The sequence below is a fragment of the Astatotilapia calliptera genome, chromosome 17, assembly GCF_900246225.1.
Source record: "Astatotilapia calliptera chromosome 17, fAstCal1.2, whole genome shotgun sequence".
Taxonomy (NCBI): domain Eukaryota; kingdom Metazoa; phylum Chordata; class Actinopteri; order Cichliformes; family Cichlidae; genus Astatotilapia; species Astatotilapia calliptera.
This window is the reverse complement of record NC_039318.1, coordinates 14,913,457-14,928,926: the sequence shown is the minus strand read 5'-3', so window position 1 is coordinate 14,928,926 and position 15,470 is coordinate 14,913,457. Positions and strand designations below refer to the sequence as shown.

Sequence of the window (15,470 nt, the reverse complement as noted above, 5' to 3'; positions counted from 1 at the left end):
CTTTTAGGAAACTGTTTAAATTTACTTTCCATGGTTATGAGAAATAAATAGTTCCAGTAAAAAGAGTCACACACCAACTGTTCACCGGCAGCTCAGTGTTTCAGAGAGGTCGAGTTCACAACACAGCAGGCCTTCCATGCATCAGGCTCACATACACACACACGTTCAGACGTGTTCACGGAAAAATACATCAGTCACACATTTTGAAAAAGTACAGTTTTACAATGATAAATATTTTAGCTGTTATCGAAATCTCCTTTTGTGCATGTTACTGCTGTTCGTGCACACAAATGTCCTATTAACAGGAACAGTTTGCAGTTCACGGAGAAATAATCCTGCATCTTTCGGTCTGATCGAAGTAAAATGGAAATCAATAACTTCTGAAAAACAAAAACTATTCTAGTGAAGCATCCAAGCATGCAGTATAAGAAAGCTACTTTATTTTAAAGAGACATGTTTTGGGTCGATGTAATACAGGAAATCTACCATTAATATAATGACATTTTCCTGGGAACACAATAATTTATACATTATTCTAAATATAAACTGGTTACAGTATATTTTCTTTACAGTATTTGTGTTGTCACAGTTTGTGTTGAGCTCTTGAACATGATAATGTCCGCCTTATAAGGAAAGCCTCCTAAGAGTTATCTACAGGATTATTAAACTGTTAGCTGCAAACTGTGTTAGTTTAGTTTACTCCATTAATGCTTTCATATATTAATTTATCAAGAATTAGTTGTGCCTCGAGCACTTCTATAGCATTTTTCTACCCAATCAGTATCTGAAAGAGAAATCTCTACTGTAGACATTTAAAAAAGAAAAAAAAAAAGAGAGTGTAAATACAAAACTTTCATTAAGATGTCGACCAAAAGAACTGCAGTAACAGGAAAACCTCCATCAGATCATCTTACATGTGATGTTCAAAGCACCCTGGTATTTAGCTGCACAAGATTAACCACTGCAGTCAGGTCTGTTTTGCTACTGTGAGTGCAGGTGTTCGCTGACATTTTACGTAATTCTTCCGCGTGTGACTTTTTTGCTGCCACAAAAATGTAATGTTTTCTATTAATCCTTTAAGGAAATGGTTTGACATTTCGAGAAACATGCTTATGTGCCCCAAGTAAGATGACAAGGCTGACACAACTCTTGGGCTTGCACACTGAGCTAAAATTCCCAGCACCTGTAAAAAAAAAAACATTTTGGTTTTTACAGGTGATCATGTTTTTCACTTAAACGGTGAAATAAAGCAGAATGCGTTGATTTGTCAGCTTTGTAGGTGTGGACAAACGTTACAGAGTTAAGCTCGTCATTTCAAACTCTTTTCAGTCTTTTTGCTAACCCAACCAAAGCTAAAGCTTCACATTTAGCGTGACATCAATCTTCTCATGTAACCATTTCCAATGAAGATCAGCCAAAGTCTGGACCACGAGTGATTACACCTACACTGGTCCATGGCAAAAAGAAAAGTGCATATACAACTAAAATAAGCCAGGGATGCAAAGCACACCAGTGAACATTTATAAGAGGGTGATTTGAGGAGGTCTTCCCTTTGTTTCAGTAAACATATAATCAAAAGCAAGACTTCTCAACAGGCTTTATCATCTGTAGCATCACTGTTGGTTGCAAACAACATAGCGGGCAAATGTAAAAATTTCAATTTGAAATGTCTTTTTTTTTTGTACAAATACTGAAAGAGCAGTGGTTGTTCAAAGGCAACCCTCATTGCCTTTGAACAGCCCTCCCCCCCCCCACTATCCCACCCCCCAGCTCTGAGAACATGCCACGCTGACACTGCTGTTTCACAAGGAGAGGTCACAGACACAGAGAACACATCCTAATACTGTTGGGTAAACTTGGCCAAGCGAGGCTCCTGTCCCTGATTCCAAAAGAAAAAAATAAAACAAAATAACAAACTGAAACAGACCAAAAACAAAATACACGCACACACATGAAGTGCAAGTTAAACACAAAGAATTACTGCAGTGACATCTCCGAATGTACACAAAGCAAGAAAGTGTAGTTTGCATTTATCTTAAAAAAACAAAAAAAAAACACACACAAAAGAAAACAAAGGAAACAAAGCATTGAAATCCTGGCAGCTCTGTGAGAGGTTTTAAGGAAGGCTTGCTGGCTTCCTGTGGGAGTCACATGACTTCCTTTTCAGCTCCAGTATTCCTCTTCTTTCATCTGCTTGCCTCCCGTCACACCTCAGTTTTGGTCCCGTTGGTGAGCAACAGTGGTCAAAAAGAAGCAAGGGGTGGATGTTCTCATGTAGACCATGTAGCTCTGTGTGTGCTTCTTTCACCGCCCAGCTGTCAGTCATAGTCACACTCTCTGATTTTCAGTTTAACCCCAGAGGGCAGCGGGTCTTCTGCAAGTCCATCCTAAATGTTTTTGGAGAAATGACAACCAACACCATCTAGTGTTTCTGGAAATGTTGTAGAGTTCAGTCACGGAAGCTCGAAGAAAAACAAAACATAATCTCCAAATATATATGTATATAGAGATATACATATTTTACAAAAGAAGCTTTCGATCTCCAAGGACGACGACAACAAGAACAACAACTTGGGCCACAGCATCGACATCAACATCAGTTGACTCATGAGAAGCCGGAGGATCGTTGTCAGGAGAACAATAGTAACCTTACTGACTGCTCAACTGTGCATGGCATCCCGAGTTCACATTGTGCAAACACACACACACGCGCCTTCGCGCAGACACACACTGTGTTAAATACAGACAGTAGTAGTTTAGCAGCAAAAAAAAGTTCAACCTCACCCATCCCCCCCGCCCCCAATAAATAAACAGTCACCAAATAGATTCAACTCAGAGTCACTCGCTCAGATTGAGTGTTTGCGTGCGCGTGTGTGTAGTTAAATGGGTGGTGTGGGTGTCACTCCGAGGGGTGGTGGGCTCATGCAAGAGGCTGCTGGGAGGTGTAGATGAAGTGGGGCGTCTTCTTCATGAAACACTAGAACAGCATGCTTTGCCTCCTGTTGATCTTGCTGTTACCTAAAAGAGAGAAAAACAATATGTAAAATACATCACCCATAATGCCTTTGGTTTAAGCCATAGACCGCAGGTGTTCCTCATTCAGAACTGCACTTTCTGTGTGTGTGTGTGTGTGTGTGTGTGTGTGTGTGTGTGTGTGTGTGCACGCATGCATTTAGGCAATTCTAGGATGCTAGAAGTTAACAGATGCATTTTCATCATAAATAAATGATAGCAATAAAGCATTTTAAAGTTCACATTTAAATTTTAAGGATGGTTGACTCCACAGTGAGGTCACCGAACAGTTTATGAACTACTTTTCTGAAGTCTCGAGGTTGAGATCAATGCTGATGCCTTCTTCGTCTTTTGAAACCAGATTCGAACATGTTTGAGAGAGAGTGGAGCTGATCAGCTTAGCTCTTGGTGCATTTGATCTTCGATATATTATTTAGCTATTTTTGGACAGGACAAAATGTAAGGACAAAGGTGGTTGACTCTTTAGAGTGGCGGTTGGTACAACTGCATGCTGAACAGAGGGTGGGTTCTTTAGAATTCATGGACCATAATTAAAATAAATAAATAAAATCAGCATCATGTTAATTAAAAAGCACTTGAAAATGTAATTGAGACCATGATTTCATTTCTTCGTTAAATGATCTAAAAAAGCCGAGTTGGTTAAACATTTGGATTCTCCACCTACCTGACTCTGGATACGAGGAGTTCCTGTAGCCTGGGTCTCTCTGCAGCTGCACTTCTTTCAATGTGAATATCGATACACCTGAAACACAGGGGAGAGGTTCAGTTACTCCAACGAGTAACAGAAAAGATAAAAGAATCGAGAACCAAAGCCTCTGAAAGACAGACAGCAGCTTTATTATCAAAGGTGTGTGTGCTCACTCTCAGGCAGTGTGTGGACTCTCATCCCAAGCTGCCTGAAATAGGAATGCTTCATTGCCTCATCAGCTGAAATTCTCTTCTTGGATTCGTACTGCGGAGACAGAAACAGGAAACGATAAGGATACTGTGACTTTATCAAAAAACGCATCAGTGCAGCAATCAGGGAATTCACAAGAAGTTCGTTACTGTGCCTCCTGCTGTCATCATAAAGGAATTCATTACTAAAATAAATCTAGTGACTAGTGATGCAAAGCTGAAGCTTTGCCATTACAGAAACACACAAACGTAAACATATCAGCCTTTTTTCATATCCAGCAGATGAGAAGAGAAATGACAGGCAACAAACTGGAAGTCAGATATGAACTGGTGATACTGTGGTTCACGGTTGGTGCCTTAAACTAGTTAGATTATTTTTCATTAGTTTAAAGTCCTTTGTTTGCTAGTAGACTTAGACTCTGAAAACTACTACCAGACTAAAAGTCAAACATATACAGGCAAGCTGGTTCTTCCATGCAACCTATGGGAAACCTGCCAGCACCCATAGCAAACATAAAGAGGCATTTAATGCAGCCCCGTACACCTATTTGCAACAATACCCTGGGACTCTCTGCAACCACTAGTAACCATTCACTAACCCATTGAGCAATACACTTCTTTTCTTTCTTTTTTTTACCTGGCAACTTGTGATTGCCGGGTGTTGGGGTGGGGTGTCGCTCTGTGTGACTGGGGCTTAAGTTACACCAAACCACTGATGATATTCATGTACATCTCACTATTTTTTGAGTAACTAAATCAGTTTTTAAAAAGCTGGGTGTAAATGGTTTAATAGGAGCATTTAACAGAACTCAGTTTTGACCAGCTGTTACTATTTAACCAAAGGCTTGCATAAGACAAAGAAAACTAGGAATATCAGTGCAATATATATACAACTACTTATACAGTATTGTGATTACTGTGACAGTAAAGACTCACTCTGAGGAATGACAGCAGCAGCTCGATGCCTTCACTGTCTAACCTAAAGAAGACAAAAAGAAGAGAACAGTTTGGGCTGATGGGAATCTAGGCGCTCATGGGAGGAAGGAAGTGGACAGACCTCTGTAAATGTTTTACAGGATTTCCTGCCTGCAGCAGGCATACACACACAGACACAAGCATGCACACACACACACACACACACACACGCTCAAGAATATATATCAATTATATAAATGCAAAGGGGCAGATAAGGAAAAACAGATCCCACGTGCGAGCGGTACCTGGGGGCATGATTGATGATTGGCTGGGGTTTGTATTTGGGGAAGCTGTAGGATTTAAACTCTTCGATAGAAGAGATTCCTGGCCAATTCTCCTCTGTAGGTGTTCCTGAAGTCACATAGTCACATATAGGTTGCCATGTTCAATTAAGCAGGTAATAACATGTGGTGAAACGTCTGAGTTGTTAAAGAGATCAGATCTTGCAGAAAATGCTCACCCAGTAGCCTGAAGATGAGGTGGAGCTCGTCTTCAACGGTGGAGCCGGGGAACAGAGGCCGACCTGCAGCCATCTCATAGAATATACATCCAACACCCCTGGAGACACACAAACATGCAATTTCACACAATAAATGAGTGAGTGGGAGGTGGGGTTAACAGTTTTCAAGCTGAGAATAATTTGAATTAAAAATGCTGAAGAGGTCTCATGATGAGGCGAACAGTTTTATATGACACAAAAATGTTATTAAAGTTAAGCATTACCTCTTCACGCATTCATTTAAACAGACCAAAGAGCAGTATGTGGTGATCATGGAAAACAGAGATCACTTCATGACTTTGGCTAACTGTAGGCATACTACTGGTTTGTTAGCCAAGATCTGAGGGTTGCAAAGAAGTAGTGAAACTGTAAGAGTGCAACAAAAACCGCAAGCAAAACCTGTACCGTTTCCTTTAAAATCTTTTATTCTAAAGGTGCCCAGGTGTTCATTTCCGATTTCTCTCGCACTTTTCACAGATTTACTGCTGCTTAGCAAGTAGTTGACAAGTGTCTGCAGACGAGTCATCGTTTCCCATACAAAGTATGGGTGACCACTGCGATCTGCTAATGATCAAAGCCTTTGCAGGGAGGTATGTGTTGCAGTAACATGCCTCTTTGGGACCAATTTCACCTAGCAACTACAAGCCAACCAGTTGCAGAATACACGTTTTTCCCTAGCAACCAGAGTAATTCATGACCAACTGGTGTCTAGGCCTGTGTAAATGGGACATTGGCTTCATTTCATTCCCTCACTTTATAAGTCCACAGCTAACTGAAAATACAACCACACAACTACAACAACAAGAGATCTACAACTAACTAAATAACTAGTTTAAGGCACCAACTGTGAACCACATTATCATCCTCAATTCATACCTGACACCTGACTGGTGTTTTGTTGACTGTCATTTACCTTCTTAAAGTTTTTTTTTTGCACCATGAAATTGAAAGAATAACTAGCAGTTACTGTAACGTCGGAGCCTACAGTATTCACCTTCTTCCTACTTATAACCGTGCTTCTCCTTTAAAATTTAGTTTTTCAAATCAGAAGTTGATAAAAACTTATTTCTGGCTTCAGAAATACATTATTTATTTATTCATACACAAGCCAAAGCAAATGAAAAGCTGTTATCATTAGCAGCTGCAGTAAAAAGAATGAAATAAGAAGTGCAGTACAGTAGAGAGTGCTGTTTAGTTAGGTCATAATTCCCTGTGGGTTTGTAACTACAAGGGACACGTGTTGCATTACCAGCAGCCATTTGATTCAGCATTTAATTAGTGATGATAGCAGTTTAAAACCATAAAAAGGATTATTTGTAGTTATTATAAGCTACATACCACATATCGATCTGGGTTGAGTACTCAGAGGATCCCAGCAGAACATCAGGAGGTCGGTACCAAAGAGTCACCACCTCGTTGGAATAGGTTTTAGTTGGAACAGACTTGGCCCTGGCCAAACCTGCAAAGCCACCACAGACTCATAAGGGTTTTTACACAACAAATCAGCAACAAATCTGTGAAGATCCTCTCCTGCTGGTCTTCCTCTTACCAAAATCAGCCAGTTTAAGTTCTCCTCTCTCATTGATGAGGAGGTTCTGTGGCTTCAGGTCCCTGTGGAGAACTTTCCTTTTGTGACAGTATGACAGCCCTCGCAATATCTGGAACAGGAAGATCTGGAAAGGTATTTTTAAATGGCTTGATGTTATTAATAAGTCAGCTCATGTTTTCATTACTTATGTTTATGCTTTTCTGATCTAATTTGCCTGATGTGATGGAAATACAAACAGAAGAAAAGACCAAAAGATGCTTTTAGACTCTTGGGAGAATTTATATAGAAAAATTGACAAAACAGTTCAATCTGTTAGACACACAGAAAATATAACAAAGCTGGAAGGGTTGAAAAAAAAGAGTTTACTTTACATAGCATGGGGAAAAAAAACATCATCCTCACCTTCACATTATGCATACTCATTATGTTTCCACAGTCGTCCATGTACTGCTTCAGGTCTTTGTCCTTCAAGAAGAGGTGGCACCATTAGACAGGACGTACATGTACAAAAAGTCTATAAACGGATAGACCATTTTTCTTTTTCTGTTTCTCTGTCATTCAACAAATCCACTCTGAGTCTTACCAGGTACTCAAAGACGAGTGTGAGGCTCTTATCAGTGTGAACGATGTCATGTAGCGTCACAATGTTGGCGTGTTTCAGGTCCTTCAATAATGACACTACAGATGCACAAAGATGTTTACAAAGACAGAAACATTTAACATTTATATAACAAAACCTGACTCAGGAAAATGAAACACCAATTAAAAGGACAGTTCATAAAACAAAGGATTTTAAATCAGAATTTATTTTAGAGATAAGAAGGTTTAAAATGTAACATTGACACATTCGAGCTGTCTCTCTCAGGGTGTCACGTCTTGTTGTAGTCAACTATGGCTGAGCTAAACTGCTACACAAGACTCCAGATGAAACACCAGAACTTTGATGTATCAAAGGACATAAAACCTGCTAACCTTCTCTGATGGCTGTGCACGGGGCTCCTTCCTCATGCTCCAGCCGGATCTCCTTCAGCGCCACCAGGTTGTCAGTCAGTTTACTGCGTCCTTTAAACACTGTGGCGTAAGTTCCCTGAAAGCAACACATAGCATTAATTTAATTAATTTAACTGTATAGCAAAGTTACACTGTGAAGTGCATGTGGAAACTTGAGCCTTCCTCACCTCTCCCAGCTTGTCCAGTTTAATGTACGTCTCCAACTTTCCAAAACCAATCTCTGACTAAGGAAGAGAAGAATTTAAGCATATTAATTGCACTCATTTCTGCAAACAGACACTTGCAAACAAATGCAGTCTGCGTTCTGTTGACCATTCACATTTGAGCAGGCTTTGCAGGTGTTTTCCTGCTGCACCATCTTACTGTGTCCCCGCACCCTTCAGAAAACCGAAGGCGTCTCAAATCTTTACATAACCCATCATGTACACTCAAACTTTAGTTATTTGTAGCAGGTTTTTTTTAATAATGTTGCAACAAAACCCACATCATACTTTTTCTTTCAGAGGGAAAGACCCAAAGTTCACGTGTGCAGGATATGATTTAGATCCAAGGTTTTCAAACTGTCAAGCAATTAAGGGCCCATTAGGATCACGTCCTATTCCAGTTTTATTCTAGACCCTTACAGAGTACCAGTGCATGAAGCGCAGTTAAAAATACTCTGTATTTATCTTATACTGATGCAGTTCATCCAGTCTGAAATGGGCTGTTTTAGCTCCTATCACTTTAAGACAACAACATGTTTGAACATGACCATATTAGGTATATAACTTCTAAACAAAAGAGCCCAGAAGAGAGGAAAAAAAACACCTGGAGCCTCAAGCCTGAAGTAAAGAGCTCACATTGATCACTCACTAAAAAAAGAAATCTGTCCGTATTACATATAAATATTCAGTAATATTTATATATTTAGTAAAGACCCTTACACTTGGCTGGTGCAACAGAAAAAAAATAGAGTCAAATCTTTTTCTCAAAAATTGGACTGATATTTAATATTACAGGACCTTCAGAAGAAATAAATCAAAGCAGCCCACAGATCTCTCACAAACTCAGTAGCAAAATCATGCACCCAGTCTCACCAACAAGTGTAGTTCCAAAGCACAAGAACAAGATAATCCCCTAAGAAACTAAGAATGAATAATGATACATATGAATATTTCATGTATGTGTGCCCACAGAGCAGCATGAATCAAACATTTTCTATCATATCTGGTTTCTGACAGCATGTCTTCAGGGATTGACCAAAAAAACCCCCCAAAAAACAAGAAGAATCGATATCAAGAAGAATGAAAGGCGATTAATTATGAGTGTTTACCGTCTTTAAACCTTTTTATTTACATTTAATCTTTCAAAAAACGTTCAAAGGCAAACTCACGATGACCACGAATCTCCCTGTCAGTGATGATAACCACACCGCAGCAGAGCATTATGATCTAATTTTATAGGCTACAAGTGTGAGGTGAGCGCATGTGACTACAGATTAATCCATCTTGGGCTTGTACCAGGAAAATCACCATGGAAACCCGGCACAGAGGGTGTCTGGTAACAGGACTGCTTGTGCCACAAAGCAGTAAAAGAACAGAGACAAACAGACACACACTGACCAGCGAGGCTCGGCGCGAACGTCGGCTGAGCGGTTGGTCGAAGGGTGGGCTGCTAAGCTGCAACTTCTCCAGGTAGCCGTCAGGGATTCGGATGTCAGCAGGCAGAGACAGGCGCTTGTTGAGGTCCTAAAACACACACACACATATATAAAGAAGTCTTTATCTAACGTTCCTAAAGAAACCGTAAAGTTAGCCTGTGTAACAAGATCACACATGTGCTGCTGACACTTGTTAAGTGTCGTCTGTATGTTGTGTAGGGCATGTTTCAGCAGTGAGCAGCACAAGACAATGTGCCCTGCAGAATCCACCCACATCCCTGCTGCTTCTAAAATAACTCGTCCTCTTCTCCTCCTACTCCCAGAGACGACAAAAAACAGGTCGATCACCATCTTATGGAAGGTGAAAATAAGAGGCGGCCTGTTGAAGTGTGACTGCTGGTAAAAAAACAACACCATGATTACAACATGATTATAAAACTGTACCTGCGTTAAGCTCGTACAGCCAATCTGCACTCATACTGCACAACTCACATCTAAAGTGTTCTGGATGTCAGATCATATCTATTCCAGGATCAAAGTCAAGAACACCACATCTGACACTGACGAGCTTACATAATGCTGATGGATGTAATGGGGAAAAAAACATTTAGTGGATTAAAAATACAGCGTGCATAAACCTCCCATCTCTGTACTTACCTTTAAAGTTTGGCCTCACCGCAAATAAATTATTCCCTCTCATGACAACAGCTTTTTGTTTTCTGAGACTGCTCGGAGAATAAGTTAGTATTATGAGTTCCCACAAAAGTCTGATCATAGTCAACATATACATCTTGTAAAAGGAAAATTTGTCCTCCATCAAGATGGTGTCAATATATGATAGAGTCATGAAAAAGAAAGTTTTTCACAGAACTGCAGTTCTGTGAAAAAATAGGTACACACTATAATACTGCCGACCTATTGCACGCAATGGCGGCGCCATCTTACCCTCCGACCCTCAAATGGTTATCTGTATAACTTTATCAGTCTCTCACATCCCTGTGGAGGAATTTCGGTCCACTCGTTTACAACGCTGCTTCAGTGAACTGAGTTATGTGGGCATTTGTTCACACAAATCCCACCACAACATTTCAATCAGGTTGAAGTCTGGGTGTGATACATCACAGCGCCTCGACTCTTTACTTTTTCAGTCTGTTGTAGATTTGCTGTCATGCTCGGAATCATCGTTCTGCTGCATGATTTCACGTGGGCCGAGGTTTAGCTGTCAGAAAGATGGCCTCACATTTCGATTCACAAGATCTGTCTAACCACACAACTACAATGGGAAGACTGGTAGTATTAACACAAAGGGACAAACTACCAAAATGTCTCCAGAGGTGCTCACAATTGAAAATGATCTTCTTTTTTTTTAGTTGACCTAATTAGCAGCACCTGCCTGCTACCTACACTCTTATGGAAGTGGTAAACATGTAACTTTCTCAGCAACACTGTGAGCCAATTGCTTGAAGCTTGGCAGCCTAGCCAAGGAAGACCCTATTAAACTGTGGTGAAGATGTGAATTGGTTTCTTAATGAGTGTAAGATAGGGCACTGACCCTGGGGGAGGACTGCACTCTCCAAAAGCCAATATTCTAACCATTTGTTTGTCAGCAGAGTTATACAAAATTGATCAGGTCAAACTTAATGAAACTTGGTGGAGAGGCGGTGGAGTGTGGACAAAGGGACAGAACCAACTCATTCATTCTGAGATCTACAACACTCATTTTCATACTGCGAGATATCTCATTGGCTAGTGCGATTTTTAGGTAGCTTCCTATTTAAACTACGCTGTGCATCTTCTTTAAGAATGAATCAACACAAAGACTTTGTAGACTTCTGAAGCATCAGTTTAATGGGTTAAGAAAATACCCATACTGCTTTTATAATATAGGAAACAGATTTTACCCAGGCATAGAGCTGGTTCACAAGTGAGAAACCAAAAGCCTGTTTATCTTTTACTAAGACCAGGTGACCGAGCTTTCGCTGTGCTCTTAACCTCTTTGCTGAGACAACTTTATGAAAACCTCCGCCATCAAAGAACCACAAGAAGAGCAGTGCGCTTACCCTCATGTAACGCGTATCTGCTGTCTTTGACCACATCCTCGATTTCCACTTATTTCATGCACAAATGAAACTAACATTTAAAAGGGGTGAAAAACAGGTCAGTATGCATGTGTATCTCTGTGAGAGGTAGCATACATCAGGGAAGGTGATATGGCGGGTTCTGGCATATTTTACCATTGACCAGCAGGGGGCAGGGGGTCTCCAGGTGAATTCAGTCTTCCTTTCCAAATCAATATTCCCCCAGATTAAAAAAAAGCCAAACAAGTAAACATATCAAATAGGTTTTATAGTGCACATAATCTATGGTAAAGTCAGCATTTGCTTTAATTCTATTAGGAGAGAAGAGATTTTCTGTAACTTACTAGTGAGTAACACCATAACAGGTGCAGTAAAAGGGTTCAATGATTACAAAACCACTGAAAAATTAAACAACTAGAAGGCATAAAAATCCCCTGATAATCATGAGATCTGTTTCAATTCAGCTCTCTCCCTCTTTTCTGTTTTTTTTCTTATCTGAGCTTGCGTAAGGGACTAATTCTAATCTATCCTGGGTGACACCAATGCCAGTTTTTCATGTATAAATAACTTTCTTTGGGGTATTAAGAAAAACAAAAAGTGGCGAAAGCTGAAAATATGAATGAGAAAATAAGGAGATTACTAACAGGAGTCATTTAAAATGATTATGCAACAAAATTGGCCTAATGCTTGTTTTTAATACATTTTATATTGTATTATAATTCACCCCTGCATTTGAAATGCTACAAGTACTACTCACTTATACATGTCACACAGTTGTTTAAAATAGCACAACATAATTGTATTCTTCTTTACAAGAAGAATAAAGGGGAGCATGCTCTCAAGTGGAGACAGCTGACATGAAGAAAATCACTGTGGTAACCAGCACAGATTATCTCGTCTCTTTACCAGCCTCTTCTTTTGTCCTCAGGGAGCAGGGCTGCTATCAGTATCATGACGCCCCGACTCTTAGAACCCATTAGCCGAGAAACAATCTGTCCCAACCCCCTCCCAAATCACTTGAGGCAGTGGAGAAGACGAGCAGAAGGAGATGAGAGGAGGTGAAGCGTGGTATGTGGACTTGCAGCGTAAGCTGTTTTTACATGATTTACAGTGTGTGCATGTGTGTCGGGATTCTGCACGTCTCACCTCCATGGAGATTCGCCGGTGGACCCTGTTCCTCAGACAGACGCCCGTCGGAGACTGGACCTCGTCTGAAGACGTTCCTGATGCCTGATCGCTCTCCCCGTCAGATCCCATCTTCAGATTTTCGTGGACAATATCTGAAAAAAATCAAGGATAGGGCACAAGAGGGCTTTGGATAAAAATCACACTGGAACTGCCAGATTAAGACGGTTTAGGAGTGATCCAGACCGGCTAATGATTAATGCTGTTTGTAGAACAGACCTAAACTTACAAGAATCAATAACTTTCATTATCTGTTTATCTGTTGCTTAAAAAAAAAAAAAGGGAAAAACAAAGAAGAAAACACCCAAAGCTAAATTTCTTAAAGGATAAGTCAATAAACTAAAAAGAGCGCAGTTTCTACTATAAGTAAGAAGGGATAAAAAGTTGAGTTGCAAATCTATCTTATAAAGCCTGAGGTAGTATGTCCCAGTTGCTTTGTGTTCATGCATAAGATATGTCATTTAGAAGCACATATTACCATATTTTAGACATTTATTTTTTATGGCTCTGTAGCTTCATTCAGAAGTAACCAACAGCAGATATTCAAAGCGTTGCCTGGTGGGCGATGGGATAATCTTGTTCAGACTTTTAAATCGTGACATTTGATAAATCACCATAAACACATCTGCTAAACATAATGCAGCTGATGAGATTTTTGGCCATCTCAAGTACAATAATCAGTGAGAAATGTACTTGTGAACTGATCTTGTGTTGGGTGAGCAAGAAAATGAAGCAGGAGAAGAAAAAGAAGGAAAAGAAGAAGAACAGCAACAGCTGGCAGTGCTATCACATTATTACCCAAAAATAGAGTTAGTTCAGGCAGGTGAAAAAGTGAAGCTCATCCACAACACAGGTTTCATCTGACCACAGCACTTTCTCCCAAGCCTTCTCTGAAACACTTAGATCAGGGGTCCCCAATCCCGGTCCACGAGTGCCGGTGTCCCTGCAGGTTTTAGATGTGTCCTTGATCCATCACAGCTGATTTAAATGGATAAATGACCTTCTCAACATGTCTTGAAGTTCTCCAGAGGCCTGGTAAAGAACTAATCATGCACTAAATAAGATGGCGCCGGTGAGGTCGGCTGCCGTCACGACTGCTCCGACCACTTTTTCTTTGTCTTTGTTTTTTAAGTTAGTTTTCAGCGTTTCTAAATCGGCAAAATCATCACCATTGGGTACATTAGGTATGACAGTGACACTCTTGTTTCTATTGGTAAACAATGTACTCACAATTCGAAGTTTTTAACTCCGGATCCGAGCTGGCCGAGTGAGATCTCGAGGGAGAACAAAGGGAAGCGGCGGCGGCCTAGAGGGAAGCGAGTCGGCGTCAGGAACAGGCTGAGAGCTCGTGCACACCGCACACCTCTGCCTAGCATCCTGCTCGCCAACGTCCAGTCACTGGAGAACAAGCTTGACGACCTCAGGGCCAGGATAAAGTTCCAGAGAGACATTCGGGACTGCAATCTCCTCTGCTTCACCGAGACATGGCTGAACCCAGCGGTGCCGGACCACGCCATCCAGCCGGCCGAGTTCTTCTCGGTTCACCGCATGGACAGGACACGGGACTCGGGGAAGTCAAGGGGAGGCGGCGTGTGTTTAATGGTGAACAACAACTGGTGCAACAGTGCGAACGTTGTTCCTCTCACACGCTCCTGCACACCAAATCTGGAACTACTGTCCATCATGTGTCGTCCTTTTTATCTACCTCGGGAATTTACATCGGTCATTGTAAGTGCCGTTTATATTCCACCACAAGCGGACACGGTCACCGCCTTATGCGAGCTGCATGAGGCACTCACACAGCACCAGACACAACACCGGGACGCTGCGCTTATTGTGACGGGGGACTTTAATAGCGCCAACCTCAAACGCGCAGCGCCGAACTTTTATCAACACATCACCTGCCCCACCAGGGGTGAAAGGACACTGGACCACTGCTACACTACGGTCAAGGACGGCTACAAGGCACAATCCCGCCCCCCGTTTGGCAAATCTGATCACGCCGCCATCTTCCTCATGCCAAAATACAAACAAAGGCTGAAACAGGAAGTTCCGGTTCAGAGGAAGGTCGCGCGCTGGACGGATCAATCGGTGGCCGCGTTACAGGACGCACTCGATGACGCAGACTGGGGCATGTTCAGAAACAGCTCCGACGATGACGTCAACGTGTTTACGGAAGCGGTTGTGGGATTCATCGGGAAACTAGCGGATGATACCGTGGAGACAAAGACTATCACAACGTTTCCCAACCAGAAGCCGTGGGTGGATAAAACCATCCGCGACGCTCTGAGATCCCGCACCGCTGCCTACAACACGGGACTCATGACGGGGGACATGGACCCGTACAAAGCCGCGTCATATAACGTGCGGAGGGCGGTGAAAGAGGCGAAGCAGCGCTACGGGAGGAAACTAGAGTCACAACTCCAACAGAGTGACTCTAGGAGCCTGTGGCGGGGACTAAGGACAATAACGGACTATAAAGCACCAACAACCGGTATGACGAACGCGGCCGTGACTCTGGCAGACGAGCTGAACACTTTCTATGCTCGCTTCGAGGCTGCAGCTAAGGTCTCCAACAATGCTAGTGTTAGCGGCGCTAACGGC

At 41.6% G+C, this 15,470-nt stretch overlaps 1 protein-coding gene across 2 annotated transcripts in view; it reads right to left on the bottom strand.

Moving 5' to 3' along the window:
• Nucleotide 1: 1 nt before the first annotated feature.
• Nucleotides 2–15,470, bottom strand: part of cdk17 (cyclin dependent kinase 17) — a 54,826-nt gene continuing 39,357 nt past the window's right edge. For both annotated transcript variants that reach the window (XM_026146066.1, XM_026146067.1), the window contains exons 4-17: nt 12,828–12,961; nt 9,566–9,691; nt 8,132–8,188; nt 7,926–8,040; nt 7,537–7,631; nt 7,356–7,418; nt 6,954–7,077; nt 6,743–6,863; nt 5,366–5,463; nt 5,151–5,256; nt 4,867–4,909; nt 3,895–3,985; nt 3,698–3,775; nt 2–3,018 (exon numbers count right to left, since the gene is read on the bottom strand). In XM_026146066.1, the coding sequence (XP_026001851.1) occupies nt 2,978–3,018; nt 3,698–3,775; nt 3,895–3,985; nt 4,867–4,909; nt 5,151–5,256; nt 5,366–5,463; nt 6,743–6,863; nt 6,954–7,077; nt 7,356–7,418; nt 7,537–7,631; nt 7,926–8,040; nt 8,132–8,188; nt 9,566–9,691; nt 12,828–12,961 (1,292 nt within the window). In that variant the 3' untranslated portion in view covers nt 2–2,977. The remainder of the gene's footprint in view (nt 3,019–3,697; nt 3,776–3,894; nt 3,986–4,866; nt 4,910–5,150; nt 5,257–5,365; nt 5,464–6,742; nt 6,864–6,953; nt 7,078–7,355; nt 7,419–7,536; nt 7,632–7,925; nt 8,041–8,131; nt 8,189–9,565; nt 9,692–12,827; nt 12,962–15,470) is intronic.